Source organism: Diabrotica virgifera, chromosome 10 (genome assembly GCF_917563875.1).
Source record: "Diabrotica virgifera virgifera chromosome 10, PGI_DIABVI_V3a".
Lineage (NCBI taxonomy): Eukaryota > Metazoa > Arthropoda > Insecta > Coleoptera > Chrysomelidae > Diabrotica > Diabrotica virgifera.
In genome coordinates, this window is record NC_065452.1 from 52,009,755 (window position 1) to 52,036,504 (window position 26,750).

Below are 26,750 nucleotides of genomic sequence, written 5' to 3' on the forward strand. Positions count from 1 at the left end.
AAAAACCTAAAAACCATTTTAAAATTTACTGAGCATGCGCAGAGAATTGAAAAGTCTTGACAAGTCATTTTTGTTGTGACAAACACACCTTTAGTTTATGTCCTTCCTGTCATGTCCTGTCACTTGTCAGTTGTTATCGTGTCACAAAACAAAATGATAAAGAAAATAAACTAAACAAGACAACATTTATAAGAAAATAAGTAAGACAAGAAAAATAAACTGAAAACAAAATTGTAAGATGGAGTTTGAGGTATTTTTATTCATTGAGTTTAGGAGAAAATAAGAAAAAGAAAGTGTGTAGTAGTACTGGTATACCGGCATAACTTAAAAACTAGCACCTGGACTGCAATAATTTTCATAGGTGAGTATATGATTATACAATATTATATTTTGTTTGTTTCTACTTGACTTTTGACTACAATTCATTTTATTGTGGAATCTGTTCACTTTTTAACGCTTGTATGGTACTAACAATAAGAACTATTCTATTCTATCAACATAGGCATGTTATGAAAATATGCTATAGGAATTGTTTCATTTTTTAAAGTGGGAACTGCAAGGTGCTGGTAAAATATTTATTGAATACACAAAAAATTATAATTATAGTCGATTTGCTAAACTCAGACACAACTGACTAGTGATTTTAGTAAGTAAGTTTGCCAATTTGGTAAAATTGCAAAAAAATAATTACTAAATAGTTAATAATTACTAAATAGTTAGTAATTTTGGCAAAATTGGCCAAAAACAAAAAAATTACCAACTAAAATCATTAGCCATTTGTGTCTGGGTTTAGCGATCAGACTATATGACTCTTTCCTACAGATTTGTGATGCTTATTTTTTAATTATGTAATTTTTTTAATTTCAGAATACCTTATGCACAGTATCGTGAGCAACTATTGATGAACCTGTGAAAGAAGTTTACTTATGTGCTTTTGGTATAACAATTATGTTCCTGTTATTTCTTTCAGCAAAGAAAAAATACCATTGCAATTGAAAGCTGTTGCGTATACCTCAGATCAGGAAAATGTGAATACAAAAAGAACATGTTCAACTAATTTGTCTTCCTCAGTCAGAAGACATAAAAGTTTGCAAATTATTTGTTAAGTGGTTTTGTTTACTTAAAATATAATCAGGAAAATATGGTATTTTCAAAAACATACATCCTGTGTAATATTCTAGCTTTAATCATCAGTTATAAATGGTACTTACATTAAACAACAGATTATAATTAAATATTTTAAATTCCTACTGTAAATTATTCTATTAAAACAAAAAAGTATAAAAGTAAAAAAATACTGTATTAATCCTTTCACTGCTACATTTTGCTGGAAGACATGCCCAGAAGCTGAGTTCCCACTGGCAATAAACGTGAGGATATGTATGTGTGTGTATGGGCAGTGAAAGGGTTAAAATACAAGCTACTGATTGTCTTTCCATATATTATGGCCTAGGATTTTTTCGGATGGTATGAATTTTAGGCAGCCGCTATTCTTCTCAACTCCTCCTTTGTTGCAAAAATAGCCTTAGCAGTTGAAGAGTTTAATAAATTCCGTTTGTCACTTTTTACGTTAAACAAATCACTAAATATGCGTTCTACGCTGGCATTAGAGAATGGTAAAACAAAAAGTAGCTGTAGAGTCTTTTCTAAATTAGGAAATAAAAAAGCATTAGCATCATTTTTTAAATTAAATATTTGAGACCAATATTGCTCACAGTCATCTGAATTTAAATTTAATTTTTCAAAGTCTAAAAGAGCATGTCTTCTCCATTCATTGTCTAACTCCTGAATATTAGCATATTCTTTTAAAATAGGGAATTGATCAGTTACACATTTTAATGATTTTATTTCAAAGCTTTGTGCAATTTTGGGATCCAGTATTGAAATTATTTTATAGATAGGGTCTTTAAAGGTGAATCGATTTTTAATATTACTAACTAATTCTATATATGTAAAATGCTAAAATACTTTTAAAAAAAATTATCAAATTCTTGTTGGTTCAAATCTGGCTTTTTTTTTAATGTAGCTTGCAAGACTTTTTGTTGCAGTCATTCCTATATAAATATCATTTAGACTAACAAAATTTGTAGGGTTTTCATGGTTAAGTGTAAATATATCGTTGGTTCTTTTTATTACAGGCATCTTTATGAAATTGGAACACAGTGTTCTCAACAGAGTTTCAGTTTGTGGCTGAACCTTACAAAGAAGTGGCTTTTCTGACTGAAAGAGTAAATTGAATTCTGTCATTAGTCCTAAAGAATATGACATTAGATATACTGGTGTGAACAAATTTGACATTGAACATCATTTCTGTTGTAATTGACGGGTCTTCAAATACACATTCTGTCAAATATGCTCTAAGTGGCTCATATTGCTCAAGCACCCTATCAACGCATTCTTTAATAGATAACCATCTTGTTGTGGCTGGAGAGAGTATTTTGTGAATTTTCACTTGAAAAAAATTTTGGAGCTCTGTAAATTTGTGTATTCTCAAAGCACTCCTATTAAAGTGATTGCCTATATTTCGTAGCAGATCTTCCACATGCCTAGGTAATTTTAACCATTTTTTTGATGTAGCTAAATGTGTCATATGACATGAGCATCTAATACATACTATATGTGGAAATTCTTCCTTTAACTTGGAAAATACAGAGTTAAACTCTCCAACCATAACATTGGTGATGTCCGATGAAAACCCTATAAAATTTGTTAGTGGAATATTCTTTGAAGTTAAACAGTTCTTTAGAATACCCTATAAATCATTAGCTGTGGACCCATGAGCCTCGACAAGATCAAAAAATGTGTTTTGGTTGAATTATTTTCATAAATTATAGTAGTGAATGCGCATTGCTTTTTTATTGAACTATCAGTAGTTTCATCCATAACTAGTGTGACCAACTCCAATTCAGTCGAATCCGGGACAATGCTGAAAAAAATACCTAAAATCCGGGACTTTTGAATGAAAATCGGGCCATTTGTTATTTTTTTAAATATAGGACTCCAATGTCATCATTTTATTGGTTATTTAACATTTTTATGTTGACAATGATATTTTTGATGGGCTTAATCAAATGATACGCCCAAACACCTTCCCGAGCTGCTGTCTCTAAATCAATGCTCGATGAAGCTGTTGGCTTGAAAAATTGAGTCAATTTTTTCCTGCTGGACGCGGAGCAGATACCTCTTCGGTGTTTTTCACTTTTGATGTGACTTAGTATATCCGCTCTACCACTGTGGGCGATCGAAAATTCCGATCCACAAGTATCACACTTCATGTCACTGTTAGAGTTACTTTTTTTTCAAAAATAGAAATTCTTCTTCCAATATTTTATTGAAAGTGCAATATCGTTTTCTGTTTTTACTTTCTTGGGTTGGTTCTATATTCATATTAACAATAATAATATATTGGAATGAAAAAGTCAGGTCAAAAACAATAATTCCGAGATGGTCACTAATCGATTTTCGGATTCAAACTGATTACTGTACTGACCATAAAATAAATGTTTAGATAAAAAAATCATATTGCAACGCAGCAGATTTGAATTTGGCTCAAAGCATGCAACGTTTTGGAAATTAATCATATTTCGCGAACGAACTCAAGAGGTTTATCTACTTAAAGTGGTTGACAAAACCGAAAAAAAAAAAAAAATGCATCAGCAATCATTAAATTACATCGTTCGATGCGGCATGCGTGATTGCGTGCCTAGGCAAGATTCATTGTGACATGAATTATTATTGTATTTGAATGGTATTTTCGGAAGACGATAATTAAAACACAAATAAAAAAATTCCAGTTTTCGTTTTTGATGTTTTGCAGAATTGCGTGGATGTTAATTAAACACCGAAGTACTTCTAGTCAGTTTTATTTTAAAAGAAAACTCAATAATTCTACAAATAACTTAAACATCAAAATCAACATTTATTTTTCTTTTTGACACATTTTTTTTTTTTTAGTTGACATCTGACACTTATATAACATTGTTTCCAACTACATCATACAATAACAAAAATCCCCTAGATTTGCCGTTGCTTATTTTTACTGGGTATTCAACACCCCCCCTCAACGGTAAATCTCCTAGATCTAAATTAATTTTTTTATTCTAAACCTAGCAACTCTCTAAATTTTTTAAACAGAGTTAAACCTAATGGTTTTGTACATATGTCAGCCTGTTGGTCACTTGTATTAAGATATTTTAATACAACAATATTTTCCTTAATTTTATCTCGTACAAAATGAAATCTAATATCAACATGTTTTAGTCTTTTATGAAATTCCGGATTTCTACTAACCCTTATAGCGCTTTGATTGTCTGCATGAATTAGAACCGCTACATAATCAGGTTTTATTTTTAAATCATACATTAAGTATCTTAGCCAACATGCTTCACTCACACATACACTTAGTGCAACATATTCAGCTTCAGTAGAGGACAAACTGACTGTAGACTGTTTCCGTGATGCCCATGACACCGTGCAATTAAAAACTTTGAATACATATCCTGATGTAGATTTTCTATCAGTACGGTCACCTGCCCAATCTGAATCTGAGTACCCTACTATCAAATTTTCCTGTTTATATTTATGTTTATAGTATATCAAACTCATAGTAACTGTGCTTTGAATATATCTCAATACTCTTTTTATTGCTACCCACAAATCGTTACTTGCACATGTTTGATACCTGCTTAATATACCTATAGCTATACACAAATCTGGTCTTGAGCATAACATTGCATACATCAAACATCCTATAGCAACTCTACATTTCTTTTCTATCTCTATGCTCTCAGATTTTTCTCGTTTGAGAAAATCGTGGTGAAAATTATTATCCATTGGTGTTGTTGATGGCTTGCAGCTTGACATGTCAAATTTCTTCAAAACATTTTTTAAGTAAACAGTTTGATTAATTTTTATTTTGCCTTCAGACAAATTTTGAGTTATGCACATACCCAAAAAATGTTTTATTTGACCTAAGTCGTTCATTTTGAAGTTTTTGTTTAAAATGTATTTTATTTTCTCAACTTCTTGATCATTTGTACCTGCCAACAGCAAATCATCAACATACAGCAAAATGTATATCCTACCTTTTTTATTTACTTTAATATAAAGACAATATTCATATTCAGATCTTGAAAAACTCAAATTTTGCATCAAATTATGAAATTTGTCATTCCAATTTTTAGGTGAACTTTTCAAACCATATAAGGATTTTCTTAATTTGCAAATAGTGCCCTCTTTTTCTTTAAATCCCTTTGGGAGTGAAATAAAAACATTTTCTTTAATATCCCCATTTAGAAATGCACTACAAACATCTACTTGATGAATTTTCATATCAAAAGTATTACACATGGCTAAGAAAATCCTTATTGATGGTAATTTTGCTACTGGACTATAAATATCATTAAAACACATACCAATTTGTTGAAAACCTCTAGCTACCAAACGAGCTTTATATTTCACTACTTTACCATTTTCATTTTTCTTTTTCTTGAACACCCACTTGCACTCAATGACTTTTTGACCATCACTACTTTGCACAAACTCCCATGTTTCATTTTCTAGCAACGCATTTATTTCTGATTGCATAGCTTTCTTCCAATTTTTACACTCACTACTGGCCACTGCATCATCATACGTCTGGGGTTCTTCATCATCACTAAAAGTCAACAAACTCATTTCGTCATCATCCAGAACATAATCATCATATCTTGAGGGTCTTTTTATATGTCTTCTCAGGTCATATCCATGCTCCTGCTCTATTTCATTCACATCTTCAATACTGCTATCAGTTTCGAGGTCACTCTCACTGCTTTCTTCTCTATTATTTTGAGGTTCTTCTGCTTCACTGTCATCTTCTTCTGACTTTATCTCCTCACATATCATCTGTATGTTTTTATTCATGTCTGTCTCCCCATTTTTTATTTCTATGGTTTTCTCGGGCAAAAATATGACATCTCGATGAATTTCAACTTTATTTTTGTCTGGGACAAATATTTTGTAACCTTTTACATCCTCACTGTAGCCAATAAAGAAACCAAACATATTTTTTGCATCCCATTTTAATCTCTTCTCTTTTGGGACATGCACTGATACTCTAGAACCAAAACTCTTGAGTGTAGAAATATTATTGACTTTCTTTTTGTACCATAATTCATAAGGTGTCACATTTTTTATGCTACTAGGGCCTGTTCGGTTTAAAACATACACTGCTGTATGTATGGCCTCTGCCCACAAGTTTTTATTCAACTTTTGCCCTTGTATCATAGTTCGGGCTGATTCAACTAGGGTTCTATTTTCCCTCTCAGCCCTACCGTTCTGCTGAGGCGTATACACTACTGATCTCTGATGTTTTATGCCTTGATAGTCAAGCATCTCCTTTATTTCTTGGTTCATAAACTCTAAACCGTTATCTGATCGTAAAGTTTTCATCTTGTAGCCTGTCTCTCTCTCGGCTAATGATATAAAATTTTTAAGGTGTTTCTTAACTTCTGATTTATTTTTCATGAAATACGCGTACCTATAATTTGTATAGTCATCCTTTAACAACAGGAAATACCTATTTCCCCCTAAAGACTCTTCTTCCATAGGGCCACATACGTCTGTATGCACTAATTGTAATGGCTCACTTGCTCTTGATTCACTTAACTTGAATGGTATTCTGTGTTGTTTACCTGTTAAACACTGTTCACACACGAATTTTTCGTCTATAAAATCAATGTTATTTTGCCTTAAAAAGTTTCTCACATATGTAGTATTTTGATGTGCTAGTCTGCAGTGCCAAACTCTCAAACTTTCTGTTGTTTTTGCAGAATTACACTCTGATAAAAATACATCTACTAAACAGCTGTTTTCTTGAACTTGACCGTCAGACAAGTTTTCGTTAGGGGTGCGTTCCGAAATTAAAATATTTGCAAAGGTTTCAGTGTTTTGTTCTTGTGAGAATAACATTTTGTATAATTTGTTATCCCGTGTTGCCAATGCTCTTATTTCTCCTTTGTCATTATAAAATTCACATTTTTCATTGTTTGAAAACATCTTATAACCTTTATCTAAGGCACATCCAGCTGAGAATAAATTAAATTTTAAATCTGGCACAAATAATACATCTGACAGGGTTGACTTTATAAATTTCTTACCATTAAATGCCCATAGAGTTATTTTTCCAATACCTTTAACTGGTAATTTTTCTCCATTTCCGACTTTTACTTGTTTTTTATAGCTTATCTCTATCAATTCTTCAAACAGATCTTGATTCCAGCACATATGTTCGCTAGCTCCTGTGTCCAAGCACCATTCATTTTTATTTTTCTTACTCCCAGTATATACCATGAATGCATTACTGTCAATTTTATTTTCTTCTCTGCTTGTCTGTTGTTTTTCATTTTTATTTTTATTAAACCAACACTCTTGTAAGTTGTGTCCTCGTCTTTTACATTGACTGCATACTTTTATGTCTTTCTGGCTATTATTATCTCTCTCTTTCTTCTTGAAAAAGCAATTTTTCGCAATATGGCCACCTCTGCCACAAAAATGGCACTTTAACCTGGTTTTCTTTTGCCCTTTAAATTCTCTGCTTGTATCACTTTTCATCGCCAATGCTGTGCTGCCCTGTGCTGACTTACTTCTTTCTTCTTCGATAAGTAGTCTTGATGTAAGTTCATCTAGGGTTTGTTTATCAGATGGTACGGATTCCCATGCGGACCGAAAATGCTTATATTCCTCTGGCAATGCCATAAGTATTTTTGTCATGATCATTTTATCGGACAGCTCTTCACCAGCTTGTTTTAGCTTATTTTTTATCTCTTCAAGCTGTGATATGAATGAGGCAACATTTTTACCTGATGAAAACTCCAAGAGAAAAAACTTTTGTTGCATTAAATGAATGCTCACCTCTGACTCTTTGTCGTAGACAGACTTCAACTTTGTCCACATATCTTTCGAGGTCTCACAGGATAAAATGTGTGTCATAGGGCCTTGCTCTATTCTGGTTACTATAAATTCTTGTGCTTTTGAATCACCAGCATCCCATTTCTTTTGGTCATCTCCAGTAGTGCTCGGTCTCACAGACTTTCCTATTACTATGTCATAATAACCACGGCTTTTTAGCACTACCCTTGTTTGAAATTTCCAGGCTACCCAGTTGTCACCACCACTAAGTTTCAACGCAGCCGATGAATTTTCCATTTTTCGGATTTATGTTTTTCTTTTTTTATGTATATATACTCGAGCTTCTTTTTCACCTTTTTTTCAGCTTTTCTTTTTTATTTTCGTTGGCCGCGGCAAACTACCGACACAGGCTCTTCAACACTGACTTTTTTTACTGGCGAAATACTCACGAAAACAAGTGATCTGGGCCATAACCTGATGTTTTGCAGAATTGCGTGGATGTTAATTAAACACCGAAGTACTTCTAGTCAGTTTTATTTTAAAAGAAAACTCAATAATTCTACAAATAACTTAAACATCAAAATCAACATTTATTTTTCTTTTTGACACATTTTTTTTTTTTTTAGTTGACATCTGACACTTATATAACATTGTTTCCAACTACATCATACAATAACAAAAATCCCCTAGATTTGCCGTTGCTTATTTTTACTGGGTATTCAACAGTTTTCTTTCATAGAACTAGTAAAATTTATACCACGATAAAAATTTTTTTTCGTCTCAACAATTTAATTTGATGTAAATTCTTAGAATAAAAACGGAAATATAGGTTTTTACCAAAAAGTTGAAAATTCGGATGGCCCGGAAGCCTTGTCCGGGACACAACTTCGTAATTCGGGCCATGTCCCGGATTTTTCGGGCTAGTTGGTCACACTATCCATAACCAAAGAAAAAAAAAACATCCTGGCTCCCTTAATTTAATATATAATTCTTCAAGAAAATTATACCCCAAGTTATTGCACATAATTGATGTAGCTTCGGTTCGTTTTAAATGTAATTTCTTAGCAATTTTTGGAGTCAGGACATATATTTTGAATTAAAGGAGTTAGGGTGTCTACTAATAAAAATGGCAGATTATTGCTTACTAACAAGGCGCATAACTTTAACTCTGGCGTTTTTACAGCTACATCATCAGCCTTTGGTTTATACAATTCAGTGAGTGTAGTGTTGGTCGCTACTTTTGTCCAATTTAATTTATGCCTTTCACTTGTTGAATGTTTTAATAATACACTTTTATGTGCTACAATATCAAAATTACATACCTTGCAATAGGCGTACTCATTACCATCAGATGATGGTTGTTTTATTGATTTTTCCAGCCAATTCATGAACTGTGGTACACTTATCCAAGAGCTGTTAAAAGTCTTCCTTTTTTCTGTCTTTGACCCTTTCTCGGATTTTATTTTTTTTTTGGTTGGTATTGTAGGATCATCACCCTAAAATATAATCATAATTTAGATGGTCTAAGTCAATAAAATATTTCTGCATCCTCTAACTTAAAAACAAAAAACTATCTTTACATATTTTTTATTCTGAACACATTCAGATCGTTACATATAAATTTGTCACATATTTATTTTAAGTTAGAGTATCCAAAAATTCAGTTTAAAGTCTCTCCTGTAAAATGAGATACTAGGTTTTCACACTAAGCTATCAATGTACATTTATTGCCTAAGTCTTTCTCATATACCTAATTTCTGTAATTATATCTGATTAACTATTTTTAATGGGAAATAAGCCACAATTTTACTAAAAAAATGATTTTATTAACGTTTCGACGTCCAAATCAGGTGTCGTCAAAATATAAAATATTACAGTAATATTTTATATTTTGACAACGACACCCGATAAATGTTAATAAAATCATTTTTTTAGTAAAATTGTGGCTTACATATTTCCCATTAAAAATAGTTAATTATAAAATGACACAAGGAAATAACTTCAGAACAACATTATATCTGATATTTGTAGTTTTTTTGGTCTAATTTATTTGTATTATCTATATAATTTAAATAAATAAATAAGTTATGAGGTCTGTGTTTTTATGAAAATTTCTATAAAATTATCAATTGTTCCTATATCTTACCTTATCATTATTATCGCCATTGTCACTCAATGTGGGAGCAGCATAATTAGGGGAGTCCTCAACTCGATTACTGCAACCTGGCTTTTCGATATCTAGTGATGCTGGGGAATTTTGTTTATTTGTCTCATTTGGCCTCTCTCTTTCCTTTTGTTTACTCTAAAACACCATTTGCTTCATTACAACACAAGATTTAATTTTAAGAGGCTTGAAAGATCCATGCAAAATCTACTGAATGTTTACCTCTCATTAACTACCGACTACAGGTACAGTGCACAGATTCTAAATGTGTGGGTGGGGGATGACTACTATGTACTGTATTATAGTTGGTGTATGAGAGAGAAAATTTTCGAAATAATGAAATAACAAATAATATAAAATTTGTTATTTCATTACTTTGAAAACTTTCTCATACACCGACTATAATACAGCGCATAGAAGCCATCCCCCACCGGCATGTTTAGAATCTGTGAGTGCACTGTAGGTATATACAGGGTGTTAGTAAATAATTATGAAAAATTTTAAGGGCTAGTTCTACATGAAAAATTAATACCAGTTTGCTCTATAAACATATGTCCGCAAATGCTTAGTTTCGGAGATACGAGATGTTGAAATTTTTATTTCAAACTGCCAATTTATTTATTGCTCTAAGACCAGTTGAGCTATGAAAATGAAATTTGGTGAGTTTTAGAAGGTAGTTATTACGAATTTTTTGACATACAATTTAGAATTTTGTATTCATCATTGGCGCGCCTACGGGCAATGGTCTGAATTTTTTTAAAGAAAAAACTAGTACGCCAATGAGATATTTCGAATTAAAAATTATTTTTAAATTCCACGTCTAATTTATGATAAAGAACCTTTCTTGACTTTTTTTCATATGATGCACCGTTTTTATGCAGAAAAATAAAACATCTTGGCGCATATTTTTCATTTCTTAATACATCATCAAGAACTATCCAATATAATAATACTAAACTAGAACAATAACAGAAAATATTACTAATAAGATTTCAACTAGGTGCAAAGCTGCAAGAAATGTTTAAAATAATCTCCTTTACAGATAACAGAAGAATTTTATATTCATCATTGGCGCGCTTTCGGGTAATGGTCTGAATTTTTTGAAGACAAAAATAGTACTCCACTGAGATATGTCAAAGTAAAAATCATTTTTGAATTCCTCGTTTAATTTACGACAAAAAATCTTTTTTTCCTTTTTTTCATACGAGGCGCCGTTTTTATACAAAAAAATAAAACATCTTAATACTTACCAAGTATTTGAGGTAGTTTCCATATGCATAGAAACTTAGTACAAATACTTTGTAAACGTTAAGATGTTTAATTTTTTTTGCATAAAAACGGCGCCGCATATGAAAAAAAGGCAAGAAAGATTTTTTATCATAAATTAGACGTGGAATATAAAAATAATTTTTAATTCGAAATATCTCAGTGGCGTACTATTTTTTTCTTCAAAAAATTCAGACCATTACCCGTACGCGCGCCAATGATGAATATAAAATTCTTGTTCTGTTACCTGTAAAGGAGATCATTTTAAACATTTCTTGCAGCTTTGTACCTAGTTGAAATGGTATTAGTAATATTTTCTGTTATTGTTCTAGTTTAGTATTATTATATTGGATAGTTCTTGATGATGTATTAATGTGGTATGACACAATGTTAAAATTTATATAGTTTTTAGGTACAGTTACCGTCACTATTTCAAAACCAATCTTCAACTTAGTAGTATGTACGTGAACTGTAGACTTTCTATTTTAATAGTCTCTAGTTAAAATTTCCAAAGAAAGTAGTATATTTTTTATAACTGTACTTAAAGGAGTCCATGTCATAACTTACTTAGTAACTTGTTGTAAAAATTCGTTTTGCATAATAATTTTTGAACTTGGGTAGAAAATAACTATCAGAAACGATTAACTATGCAAAAAGCTTTATTTTAAACAAAATTTCATTGTCCGTACTGCCATAATTTTTAAATTAACTGTACCTAAAGGTAAAAATGATTGTTAAAAGCTGCAATCTGGGGATTTTGTTCATATTACAGCAATAAGTTGGCATTTTTCTAGTGATAAATTAGTTCCGCTGTCACTTAATAGATGAGAAGATGAGTTCACGTGTCATTTAGTAGATGGCAGCAGTGATGTATTAAATGGCGACAGATGCGCGTTTGCCGGATTTTAAGAAAATCTGCAAACAATTGAAAACGAGTTTTGTAACCACGGAAATACGATGAATCACGCGGTTTTGTTTAGAAAAGTGGCCCCACCCCCTCCCAGTACACATTTTGGGCCTTGTTTGACTTTCAATCATGATTGTATAACGTCACAGTGTCTTAACAATACAAATATACATATTTTATGCTTGAAACCGTGACGTTATACAAATGGTTGAAAGTTAAACTAGGCTCAAAATGTCTTAAAGTGTTTACTGGGGGATTATACTAGTTTTGACATAATACATAGATAACCTAAGCTCTAGTATGTTATGTGGGGGGTATCTAAAAATAATTTAAGTTTTATTCACTTTCTGCCAAATTTAATTTTTATAATAACGCAAATAATGCATTGTTCGGATACAATTAGCTTTTTGTAAAGACGATGACATCGACATTTTTACACACATTACACATGCCAATGGCCATTAGTATTTGTTGAGGCATTATCCTAATAAAAAATTGGAGACAAAACAATATTGTATAATCATTGATTAATTTATGTCAAATATTTCCGTAAGTGAAAAAAAATATTGAAATTTACTGGAGTAATAATTAGATAAACCGATATGCAGACAATACAGTTGTGGTTGCTAGCAGTATTGATGAACTTCAGCATCTTATGGACAGGGTACCTACAAAGAGCGAGTGAAAAAAGAGAATTTAACCTTCAACATAAATAAAACAAAAATAGACACTGGTGAGCAAAACTCAAAAACCTGCCAGACAATTGAAAATAAAAAACCAATTCAACACGTAGAATTATATGTATACCTTGGAACAGTCGTCAACTCGAAATGGGATCAAAAAACCGAAATACGATGTAGAATTGAAAAGGCCAGAGCTACATTTAACATGAGAAATATATTCAATCATTGGGACATATCTGTCCCACTAAAAATATGGCTGCTAAAATGCTATGTATTTCCAGTCTTGTTGTATGGAGCAGACACCTGGACTATAACGGAAACATTATCGAAAAGGCTAGAGGTATTCGAAATGTGGGTGTACCGACGTATCCTCAAAATATTCTGGACAACTCACACCACCAACGAATAGGTATTGCGCCGAATGGGAAAACAAAAAAAATATCTTTCACAATTAAAAAACGAAAACGTGAACACCTCGGTCATATATTATGAGACATGATAAATATCGTATACTGAAGCTGACAATATAGGGTAAAATAGAGAGTAAACGTGGACCCGGAAAAAGAAGACACTCATTGCTTCAAAACTTACGCCAATGGTTTGGACTAACATCGATCGAGTTATAGACACGCTGTAAACAAAACTAAAATTGCTATGATGATAGCCAACTTCCACAACGGACAAGGCACATGAAGAACAAGAATTAGAAATGAGATGAAAATGTAAAATTTTCCGAGGAAAAAAAACTTCCCATGTTGACATTCCAAAATACAAATCAATGGTATCACCCTTCAGAGTTCCCAAAGCTTCATATACCCGGGCACAGAGCTAAACAGTCAGCTAGACCACTCAAAAAAATTAGAAGACGCATTGAAATAGCAAGATATGGCTTCATGAACATGCTTAAAATGCTCTGTAACCCCAAGCTATCAGTCACAATAAGATTGAGAACACTAAAGTGTTATGTGTGGTCTCTATTACTATATGGCTGTGAGGCCTGGACATTAAAACAGTATGATCTCAACAAACTGAATTCATTCGAAATGTGGATGTACTGCAAAATGCTAAGAATAAGCTGGACCACCAAAACTACAAATGAAGAAGTACTGGAAATAATGAACACACATCCTCATCTGGTCAATACAATCAAAATTAGAAAGACGTCATATCTAGGACACATAATGCGTCATAGGGAATTTGAACAGCTTCAGGTATTATTAGAAGGCAAAATCGAAGGTAAAAGGGGTATAGGAAGAAAGAAAAAATCTTGGCTCCGAAACATCAGAGATTGGACCCACACAACAGGGAATGACTTAATACATCAAGCCCAGAACAGAGAGAAATTTGCCATATTAATCGCCAACCTCAATAGAGAATAGTCTAAGAGCTGGGAGTGGATTTTGTGCGTGATAAGTAATATGGAAAAACTATACGGGGATATGTTGAATTAGTTGTGTACATGACTTTCACCAACGGCCGGAAACCAGAGTTGGGGCCGAGGGTAGTTATAAGGGGTCAAAGTCGCGGATTTTATTATTTTTTTTATGACATTCATGATCGAGATAGTGCACCAAAATTTGGGAATAAGTAGGTCATGACGTACCTAAGTAAAATCTCTAGGGGCTCAACGCTGCGTGGCCGACAAAGGGGTTAGGGTAGCGTGAATATAAAAAATCTAACGGGTTTTTTGCGACGTTCGTGATTGAGATAGTGCACCAAAATTTGGGTATAAGTAGACCATGACATAAATAATTAGGGTCCCCAGAGCCGGAAACCAGAGTGGGGAAGGAAGGTAGTTATAAGGGGTCAAAGTTCCGTTTTTTATTATTTTTTTTGTGACGCTCATGATCGAGATAGCGCGCCAAAATTTGGGAATAAGTAGGTCATGATGTAACTAAGTAAAATCTCCAGGAGTGGAACGCTGCATGGTCGACAAAGGGGTGGGGTAGGGGTGAATATAAAAAAATGTAGGGGTTTTTTGCGACGTTCGTGATTGAGATAGTGCACCAAAATTTGGAAATAAGTAGACCATGACATAACTAAGTAATATCCCCAGAGATGGAAACCAGAGTGGCGGACGAGGGTAGTTATAAGGGGTAAAAGTCGCGGTTTTTATTATTTTTTTTTGTGGCGCTCATGATGGAGATAGTGCACCAAAATTTGGGAGTAGGTAGGTTATGACGTAACTAAGTAAAATCTTCAGGGGCGGAACGCTGCTTGGGGTACAAAGGGGTGGTAGGCAGGGATGAGTATAAAAATATATGGGGGTTCTTTTGCCGTTCGTGATCGAGATAGTGCACCAAAATTTGGGAATAAGTGGACCATGTCATTACTAAGTAAAATATCCAGGGGCAGAACGCTGCGTGGGGGACAAATGTTGTGCCGGTTCACAAAAAAAAATAATACACACTGTGACTTTGACCCCTTAAAACTACCCTCATCCCAAACTCTGGTTTCCAGCTCTGGGGATTTTACTTAGCTAAGTCATGGTCTACTTATACCCAAATTTTGGTGCACTATCTCAATCTAGCACGTCGCAAAAAACCCCTTATATTTTTTATATTCACACCTACCCCCACCCCTTTATCGGTCACGCAGCGTTCCACCCCTGGAGATTGTACTTAGTTACCTCATGACCTACTTATTCCCAAATTTTGGTGCACTATCTCGATCATGAGCGTCACAAAAAAAATAATAAAAACGGCGACTTTGACCTCTTATAACTACCCTCATCCCCAACTCTGGTTTGCGGCTCTGGGGATTTTACTTAGTAATGTCATGATCTACTTATTCCCAAATTTTGGTCTACTATCTCAATCACGAACGTCGCAAAAAACCCTTTATATTTTTTATATTCACCCCTGTCCCACCCCTTTGTCGGCCACGCAGCATTCCGCCCCTAGAGATTTTACTTAGTTATGTCATGACCTACTTATTCCCAAATTTTGGTGCACTATCTCGATCATAAGCGTCATAAAAAAAAATAAAATCCGCAACTTTGACCCCTTATAACTACTCTCCGCCCCAACTCTGGTTTCCGGCCGTTGGTGAAAGTCATGTACACAACTAATTCAACATATCCCCGTATAGTTTTTCCATATTACTTATCACGCACAAAATCCGCTTCTATCTCTCCGACTAGAAGGCACTTAGGAGGAGGAGGACAATGCAAGAGACCCTAAGAGGTAGTTTTCTGTCCCGATTAAACCCCGATTAGCTAACCAGGACATAAAATACCGGCCCTAAGGCTCAAAGATAGATATAAAGTATTTTGTGAAGTGGTTACGATTGATTTGATTTAAGATGATAATTAGGGGGTGATTTTCCCGAGGTTTTTGACCAAAAAAAAAGGGACCAACTATATTTTGAGCATTTGCTTAGTTTTGATGCTACAAACTAAAAAAAAAACAAAAATAATTATTTTTTAAACACTTTAAAAAAGTTGTAATGAGTTTTCCCCAAAAAAGTGCATTATTTTTTGGTTATTTCACGTTGAAATGTTCACTTTGAAATTTGGCGGATATGAAACTATTTTTTATTAGCTACAACTTTGTTTCAACTGGGTCCATAGAGTTCATAATATATAGACCTGGTTCTAGTCCAGTCTAGTCTATAGTCGGACAAACTTTGATGTATGGTAACACTAGAACAGGGGAAGTTTTATTTGTAGAACAGCTTAAAAATTTGGAACGTCAGACTACGAAAACGTTCCATGTATTTTGTCGGACAGAACTTCCAATTAAATTTGTTAGCATTTCATTAAACTTTCATGTAAAAATCAGACTGGTGTTTATCACCAACTGTGTATTTTAATGAGTGGAACACGAAGAACATGTCAAATGACAGTAATCAAGTTGGTTAGTAATAGCAGTCTGATGTTTGCATGAGAGTTTAATGAAAGGGTAACAAATCAATTGGATGTTCTGTCCGCCAAAATACCTGGGACGTTTTCGTAACCCCCTGTTACGAAGTTCCCCTGTTCCAGTGTTCCCTCCCGTACATCAAAGTTTGTCCGACTAGACACCGTTAAGCTATTAACAAATTTTCAGCTTGCTATTAATTAATTTTTTTTTGGAACACGGGATCCAGGTCTAATACACCATTTTTTTATACTTTTTAGAAGCTACATATTTTTGCTAAGAATGTTTTTTTCGGATAAAATACTTACTTTTTGAGTTATTTGTGAAAGCCCCTAAAAACGTGTTTTTTACTCGCAAATAACTCGAATATTAATTTAGTGAAAAAATCCTATAGAACAAAAGTTGCTTAGAATTAGTCAGTTTATCCATTTTCAGACTTATTTTGAACGTATATTTTTTCACCCCCGAGATGGGGTAAAACTCACCACTTTTCTTGGTTGACATGTTACCTATGTGTATGCCAAATTTCATGTTAATCCAAGCGATTATTTAAAATTTAGAGCAAAAAGTGTGATTCAATGTATATATTTGCTACTTGTATTTCAAACAATTGCAAATTTCTTTATCAGTTTAAAATAAATATTTTTGACCAGGTAAAGAATTAATAATTGTCACAAAACTACAAATCACATTATTACAAACATAATCTAAATACAATAAGTGATAAAATATTTCCAAATGAAACGTTTTGTATCTATTAGCATTGTTTAAAAAAAGATAAAAATTTGTCTAGTTATACAATGCTATCTATTAATAGTAAGAATTTACCATTTCCAGGTAGAGAATTAAACACCTTCATCTGTAAATACAAGTACGATTGAAGGCGAATGGTACCGATCGATCGGTAACGATCATAAGTTCTATTTAGTACTTGGTAATGGCAACAACGCCGTCGTTAATAGAATTAAAATTCGTCGTTAATAGAATTAAAATTCGTCGTTATTAAAATGTTCGAATATATATACATGCTGCCATCTACTGAGAGAATTGTTAAACATTTAGTTCCTATGATCACCAACCATTTTGACTGTAGCGTTTACATACCCCCTTAAGAAATGAAAAATATGCGCCAAGATGTTTTATTTTTCTGCATAAAAACGGTGCATCATATAAAAAAAGGCAAGAAAGGTTTTTATCATAAATTAGACCTGGAATTTAAAAATAATTTCTAATTTGAAATATCTCAGTGGCATACTATTTTTTTTCTTTAAAATAATTCAGGCCATTGCCCGTAGGCGCGCCAATGATGAATACAAAATTCTTAATTGTATGTCATAAAATTCGTAATAACTACCTCTTAAAATTCACCAAATTTCATTTTCATAGCTCAACTGGTCTTAGAGCAATAAATTTGCAGTTTGAAATAAAAATTTCAACACCCCGTATCTCCGAAACTAAGCATTTGCGGACATATATTTATAGAACAAACTGGCATTAATTTTTCATGTAGAATTAGCCCTTAAAATTTTTCATACTTATTTACTAACACCCTGTATAGCTAATTATGATTTTTGAAGAAGCATAAAGATTTTTTAAACTATACGAAATTTTAAAAATCCAACTAAGTACCATTATTAATAATTATTTTATAGGAAATGATTTTTTAATACGAACAAAAAATTATTATTTCAAATTATTGAACATGCCTAGTAGAAAGTACAAATTCAGTTCTGGTTAATGTTTATGTGATTTCTCTATTATGTTTATAAAGAAATAATTGTAACTTCTTTTGGACAACATCAAGTTTAGGGCAACCAAACATAACCAATTTGTAGTTGACATTTGAGGTAATCTAAAAACACTGACAATGTTGCCATGTTATAAAATATTTCTCACTGTACATCTAAAATTCATAATTGAATAACACAATAATATATAATTTAAAAATCAAAAACAAATGTTAGTTATAAATCAGAAAATATATTAAAAGCATTAAAATTATATAAAAATCAATAGTGGCAATAGTTAATAGAAACACTAAACAATGTGAAGATTTCTAAACTGTAACTAAAGTGCACTTTACATCCAACAATAAATTGAATAAGAAATTGACAAAGTTATTCAAGGTCAAATTTGGCTTATACAAAACACAATTCTACATCCAATTTTGCCGTGAATAAAAAGAAAATTGACAAAATAAAACTTTGTTCTATTTCATCAAATTCCTTCATTTTTTTTACAAACCATACAGTTTGTACTCGTCAAATTTGGCCTTGAATGACTTTGTCAATTTCTTGTTCAATTTATTGTTGATGTAAAGTGGACATAATAAAATATACTAAAATACTAAATAGTAATAAAAAGAAACTAACTTAAACTGTAGACTGATCTAAAATACTAAATAGTAATAAAAAGAAACTAACTTAAATGAACAAACTAACCTATGAAATAAACATCTAAATTATAAAAAAAAACATTTTAAACAAGGTCTAAATTCATTGTCTAAATTATAAACAGATATGGCAACACTGTTCACAAAATTCATGCTGTTGCATGGCCGTTGCCCTAAACTTTATGTTGTCCCTTCTTTTAACTATTTTTTATAATTACCTTAAAACTGGAAAGCCACTTATCCATTTTCTATATTTTTTTATTTTCTTCCGTACAATCCCCATATCACTGGTACACATGCACATTAACGTCAAACACAACAGAAGAAGTAGGCAGTGTTGCCAGGTTGGCATTTGTCATTAAAAAGCGGTAAATTTAAAAATAAAACTTTAGACACAAAATGTAAAATATGCTCAAATCAACAAAAAATTTGATTGTAACAGCTATTTTGCAGAACTGTTACTCGATTACAAGATAAGCTTCTATTTCTATGTTTGGCTTTACTGAATTTAATTTGTGTTTGTCACACTTTTCTCTCGGCGTTTGCATAGGAATCAGAAATTTAGAAACTTGAATGAATGCAATGTGTGTGGCAGAGGAGGGCTAGAATACCATCTACATACAAGGCCAACCAGCGAGACTTTCATGTTGCATAAAGCTCAGGCGCTCATGGTGCACATTTTTTAGCCAAAATAATAAAATGATGTTTTTGATATATTATTTTCTTGATAATTCTTGGGAATATCTGAATTTCGAAGGATTTTCTATTCATAATTAATTTAAATCAAGTAGTTTCAAAAAGATTCTATGACAAAACAAAAGCCTAAAATCAGATTAATACGCTGTTAAATATTCTCTACATTGGTGTATGGCATGGAGAGCTGGACCCTTACAGAAACACTAATGAAAAAATTAGAGACCTTAGATATGTGGATCTATCGACGAATATTGCGGATAAGTTGGGTTGATCGAATAAATTAAATGATTTTACATCGAATGAAAAAGAGTACAGAATAATAACAAAAACGATAAAAATTCGAAAGTTACAATATTTCGGTCTCAGAGGCTATATGGACTGCTGATATCTATATAGCAATAAAGCTCTGAGAAATGCTCACTGGTACCTGACATGAGTCAGGGGTTTGAGAAATCAAACTCAGCTCTGCCAAAGAATCCGACTCTCACGTCCTCGATAAGATCCATTTATGGGCGTAACTGCTGGGGGCATGGCGTACAATGGATGTGCGTTGTGCTGCAGACGAGGGAGGGTGAAGAGCGAGTATCCAGCGCTCGAAATCTGGATCACATCAGCTAAGGGTAGAAGACCCCGACAGAAATTCTTCGTGGTTCTCCAGGTTGGGGATTGTGACAATGGGCCTGCTCCTCATTTCACGTTAAAACGATAAAATGCAAAAAAGCCTAATGGTTGCCTCGGAAGTAAGGACGGACAAAATGGAAAAAGACAACGGCATAGAAAAAGGATGATGAATAGAAGGAAGACATTAAAGAATAAAATAACAGATTGTGATGCAATAAATGAAAATATCATACGAGTAAACATAAACATCTTGATTCATAAACTCACTGTTTCTGCAGTATACGGTGTGTCACATGATAGTGTCGTCAGTGAAAAAGAAATGCTCTTTCAAACGTTACATCAAGAGATATCGAAAATTGGTGACACTAGAGAAATAATTATATTAGGAGACATCAATAGTCGAACGGGAAAAATGGAAAACCACAACATAATGGGACCTTTTGGTGAAGAAATAGTCAACGACAATGGCGAAAGACTTATAGACTTATGCGACCAACTTCAGTTAAGAATTAACAACGGCTATTTTAACCACAAAGAGGTACATAAGTATACATGGACAGAGCCGACAAGAAATTTAAGATCAATAATTGACTACGCAATACTAAAACAACAAACCTTATTGAAAGTTGAAGATATACGAGTATGCAGAGGAATATGTAACATATCAGATCATCATTTCCTAAGAGCTAAAAGATTCTTCCCGATAAGACACACAATAACGAAGACGAAAACAATCCCGGGTGCAGACAAAAATACTTCAAATATAACAGACGAGAAATATAACTTAGAAAGTGTTAAATATACATGAAAGTGTTAAATATCTCTATCAAACGAGACTCGACAATTACATACTAAGCCCGAATAATCTAACAACAGAAGAGGTTTATAATAATATAGTATACAGCATAAAAGCAGCTGCAAAGGAAGCCCTTAGTATCAGAGAAATTAGAAAAAGTAACAAATACTGGTGGAATTCAGAGACAGAGAGACTAGTCAAGGAAAAAAAGATACTATACCAAAAATAGCTTAACACAAAAAATGAAGAAGACTACAACAGATATAGAGAAAAGAAAAGAGAATCAAGACATAAAATCATTCAAAGTAAGAGAGAGACCTGGGATCGAAAGTGCCAAGAAATCGAAGCACACATAGGAGGACGAAAATGCAGTGAATCATGGAAATTTCTGAACAAGATCAAGAATAACGAAACACGCAACAACAAACTACAATTAATACCAACAGATAAATGGGTTCAACATTATAAGGACTTATTAACTGAACAAAGGCCCGAATACTCACAACCAACAGAGACGGAAATACAAACTGTAGGGGAAGAAATAAACATAAACAGTGTAGCAGTTAAAAATGCAATTAAACAACTAAAAAATGGAAGATCTCCTGGTCCAGGTGGAATCAATGCCGAACTACTGAAAAATGGAACTAAAATACTTTTCGAATCTCTGGCATATGTATTTACAAAGTACATCAATGGCGAAAATGTACCCAGTGACTGGAAAATAGCTTATATGATATTATCATTGATCCATAAAAAGGGCAATAAACTAAAATGTAGCAATTATTGCGGAATATCAGTAACAAATACAATAAGCAGAGTATATACAAAAATTTTAAGAGAACTGATTGAACAAGAACACTCAGGATACGAAGAAGAAGAACAATGCGGATTTAGAGCTGGAAGGTCGTGTACGGATAATGTATTTTCGTTAAAACAAATCATCGAAAAAAAATTAGAACGGAATAGGCAAATACACCTAGTTTTTATAGATTTACAAAAAGCATATGACAATATACCGATACCGAAACTATGGGAAGTACTGCAAAACTCCAACATTAACTTTACTCTCATAAAAGCTGTCCAAAATTTATACAGTGACATGAAATCTGCAGTAAAATTAGGAAACAAAATAACAGATTTGTTTACAGTCAACACAGGTCTACGACAAGGATATGTTGCATATCACCGAGCCTGTTTAAGATTTATGTCGCCAAAGCCCTTACAATATGGAAAAGAAAATGCAGTGGAATGGGCATCCAAATCGACGACAACACCTGCCTGTACACCCTTCAGTTTGCAGACGATCAGATAATATGTGCAAACGATAAAGAATATTTGGAATATATGACTCGCAAATTGAAGGAAGAATACGAAAAATGGGGATTGCAGATGAATGTAGAAAAAACACAATATTTATGCCTAGGTGAGGATTCAACTGATATGATATTGGACAATAATCAGAAAATAACTAGCTGTGATAAATATAAGTATTTGGGCATTAATTTCAACAAGGAAGGTACTGACGATGCAGAAATTAAGAGCAGAATAAATAAAGCAAGAACGATAATTCAATCACTGAACGGAGTTTTGTGGAGTACCGAGATAGGGAAACAAAGAAAAATGAGAATATACAACACCATGATTAAGAGCACATTGGTATACGCATCCGAAACATGGAGAATAAAGGAACACCAAAAACGAAAAATAGAAGCTACTGAGATGGACGCCCTAAGAAGAGCAAGTAGAACATCGAGATTGGACCGGGTTAGAAATGAGGAAGTAAAGCGAAGAATGAATTTACAGGAAACGGTTGTAGAATGCATTGAGAAGAAACAATTAATGTGGTACGGACATGTTCAGAGAATGGGAGAGGAAAGACTGCCAAAGAAAATTATGAAATGGATACCTACAGAAAACAGAAAAAGAGGAAGGCCAAGAACGACATGGATACAAGGAGTAAGACGATCAATGAGTGTACGAGGATTAGAAGACGAAAACTGCAATGCTAGAAGATATTGGCAACAAGGCATCGGACAACGTCGGAGAACGTTTTGAACCCGAATATATATATATATATATATATATATATATATATATATATATATATATATATATATATACAATATTTCGGTCACGTAATAAGACATCCCACGTCCCATATCCCACAGTGAGTTGCCCACATGCCTAAAGAGGAAGGTACCTATTTGATCAGTGCATCCTCCCAGTCTTTACATAAGGAGCAGAAACACTTACCTTAACAAAAGCCTCGGCTATCAAACTGAGAGTAACACAGAGAAGAATGGAGCGGTCCATGTTAGTAATAACTCTGCGAGATAGAATAAAAAGCGAAGAGATCAGAAGGAGAACCAAGGCGACTGACGTCATCGAAAGAATACCCAGAATAAAATGTAGATTGGCAGGGCACATAACCAAAATGACAGATGGGCGATAAACAAAGACGTTATTGGAATGGGGACCAAGAGAAGACAAGAGAAGCGTCGGTCTACCCTCCACAAAATGGACTCTGATGATTTGGGAAGACTAAATAAAAACTGGATGAGAGCGGCGCAGGATAGACGGGGTTGGAAAACAAGAGGAAGAGGCATATGTTCAGCAGTGGACTTTTGAGGCTGGATGATGATGAATGAGACATCCAGAGTGGTATAACCTTCTACACCTCATAATATAGATCGCACGGAAGAAAAGGCTGAGGTCGAAGAAGAACATCTGGCTCCGAAATTTCCGAGAGTGGTATCAAGCTTTTTACTGACAGGGAGCTATACTATAATATATATTATTATAGTATTAGATATACACAGATTATTATATATTATAGTATATATATTATATACATAAGGTCAACTCTACATCAACTAAATCCCTGTAGAAAGAGTGAGGCACTACAACTACCTCGGCACCATAATAAATGAAAAATGGGTCAACAACCAAGAGATAAGAGCGCGCATCGAAAAAGCTAGATCAACCTTCAACCGTATGAGAGCCTTTTTCAAGAGCCACAACCTTTGTCTTGGTATAAAAGTAAGAATGCTGAGATGCTACGTCTTCTCTGTCCTTTTTTATGGTGTTGAATCATGGACCTTGAACGAAGATATGTGCCGAAAATTGGAAGCATTTAAGATGTGGCTATATCGGAGAATTATTAAAATCCCATGTAGTTATCGGGTAACAAATGAGGAGGTCTTTAGAAGAATGGGAAGAATTCCACAAAATAAAATGACAACATTAAACAAATCTACAAATGTTTCGCTGAAAGTCTTGAAAATTCTAAAGACTTTTAGCGAAACAATTTATTGTAGATTTGTTTATTGTTATCATTATATTCTGTGGAATTTTGATAATTTTGTTTTAATTCAATAACCCAATATTATTTATTATATTGGTCCAAACTACAAATATACATCTTGGCAATGTATCTTTCTAGATACGGAGGTATTTTTTTAATAACCTGGCAATGTATCTATTGGGCATCAGTACTGGTTTCATAGTGTTCCTGGCAATGTGTCTTGCGAGGTACATTGTAATGTACGGTACGCCTAGCAGTGTATCTTATGGGATACAATGTCAATAAAATGTCAAAAAATTTAAAATAGAAAAAAAATGTAATTGACTCTGATAATGGAGCCCTCTAAAAATGACATTCAGTAAGCAAAAACATTTTTCTTACAGCGGTTATAGGCGCGCCAAGTTAAGGGTTAAAGCCTTCAAGCTTAATACTTCTACTTTTTTTAAAGGAGATCAAAATATGTTTCCCTAATAAGCATCAAAATAGGGAATTTGGAAGGAAGTAATTAAGCAGGTAATTGACGTAACTCTTAGACCGTCCGCACATGGGGCGACGCTCGAACTACTCGACTCGATTCCAGTCACGTAGGTCTCTCCCCGCCAGTAAAGTTCCTTCCTTGTGGCATTGAGCTCCGTACACGGAGCGTTTAGGATTGCAAATCTCCTCGTCTTGTACGGCTCTCGTCGCATGCTATCCGTAGTGCACGAGAAAGTTCGAGTGAGACGCACGTTTTTAGTCATAATAGGTAGTTTATTTTATTTGTTTCCTTCGTTTTTTGTTGTTTTTTGCGCTGAATGAAATTTTACTTTTATTTAAAGATCGATGCACGTTATGTTCGTTGATTGTAATACTATTATTAGCTTTGTGGAAATATATATATATATATATATATATATATATATATATATTGTTTGTAATGTAAAATTCTGAAAACATTGAACTTCTGTTTCTAGGTGTTTAATATAAAATTCGTTGGGGAAGTAGAAAAATACCCTCAATTGTATAATGCTTATTGTATACAAATTATACTAAAAATGTAACAATACCGTACTTTTTACAGATCGAAATAGTCGCTTTGGTTAATATATAAAAATGCGTTCTTCCTGGTTGGAAGATGTGAGCAAACTGAATCGACAAGTGTGCGGAGAGCAATCGCTTGTACCGCAGGGTTCGTACAAGACGAGCAAGACGCGTTTTCGATCGACCCATGTGCGGACGGCCTTAGACCGTCCGCACATGGGGCGACGCTCGAACTAGCGACTCGATTCCAGTCACGTAGGTCTCTCCCCGCCAGTAAAGTTCCTTCCTTGTGGCATTGAGCTCCGTACACGGAGCGTTTAGGATTGCAAATCTCCTCGTCTTGTACGGCTCTCGTCGCTTGCGATCCGTAGCGCACGAGAAAGTTCGAGTGAGATGCACGTTTTTAGTCATAATAGGTAGTTTATTTTATTTGTTTCCTTCGTGTTTTGTTGTTTTTTTGCGCTGAATGAAATTTTACTTTTATTTAAGGATCGGTGCATGTTATGTTCGTTGATTGTAATACTATTATTAGCTTTGTGGAAATATATATACTGTTTGTAATGTAAAATTCTGAAAACATTGAACTTCTGTTTCCAAGTGTTTAATATAAAATTCGTTGGGGAAGTAGAAAAATACCCTCAATTGTATAATGCTTATTGTATACAAATTATACTAAAAATGTAACAATACCGTACTTTTTACAGATCGATATAGTCGTTTTGGTTAATATATAAAAAATGCGTTCTTCCTGGTTGGAAGATGTGAGCAAACTGAATCGACAAGTGTGCGGAGAGCAATCGCTTGTGCCGCAGGGTTCGTACAAGACGAGCAAGATGCGCGAACTTAGAGACGTGTCTTCGATCGACCCATGTGCGGACGGCCTTACTCTTTCCGGGTGCAATTTAGCGTTTAGTGGAGATATGGTAGTTTAGATGAAAGTGAATCCCAAGAAGGTAATTTTTTTGTCGGTGGTTCTTTTACTAGCTAAATATGATCTCGTTTTAGCTAAATTAATCGATAAAAACAATAACTTAAAACAAATTACTTGAGCCCCCAAATACAAAACAAAGTTATAGATTTGCTGGCTCAAGAAACTGATACCACTCAAGATATTTCAAAACATGATCAGCTTATGGTAGGGGAGCCCAAGCGGG

General features: G+C 33.6%; 1 protein-coding gene and 1 long non-coding RNA gene across 4 annotated transcripts in view; one reads left to right on the plus strand and one right to left on the minus strand.

Annotated features, from left to right (window-relative positions):
• Positions 1 to 19,492, minus strand: part of LOC114333183 (uncharacterized) — a 49,351-nt gene extending 29,859 nt beyond the window's left edge. For 2 of the 3 annotated variants that reach the window (XM_028283035.2, XM_028283036.2), the window contains exons 1-3: positions 19,378 to 19,473; positions 10,034 to 10,189; positions 9,210 to 9,383 (exon numbers count right to left, since the gene is read on the minus strand). In XM_028283035.2, coding sequence (XP_028138836.1) covers positions 9,210 to 9,383; positions 10,034 to 10,189; positions 19,378 to 19,404 — 357 coding nt within the window. In that variant the 5' untranslated portion in view covers positions 19,405 to 19,473. Of the gene's footprint in view, positions 1 to 8,405; positions 9,384 to 10,033; positions 10,190 to 19,377 lie in introns of those variants that run through there. The other variant, XM_028283034.2, reaches the window with a different exon arrangement.
• On the plus strand, positions 63 to 2,886 carry LOC114333184 (uncharacterized). The gene is made up of 2 exons (XR_003652913.2): positions 63 to 361; positions 868 to 2,886. It is a non-coding gene; the product is annotated as an uncharacterized LOC114333184 (long non-coding RNA).
• Positions 19,493 to 26,750: the final 7,258 nt, after the last annotated feature.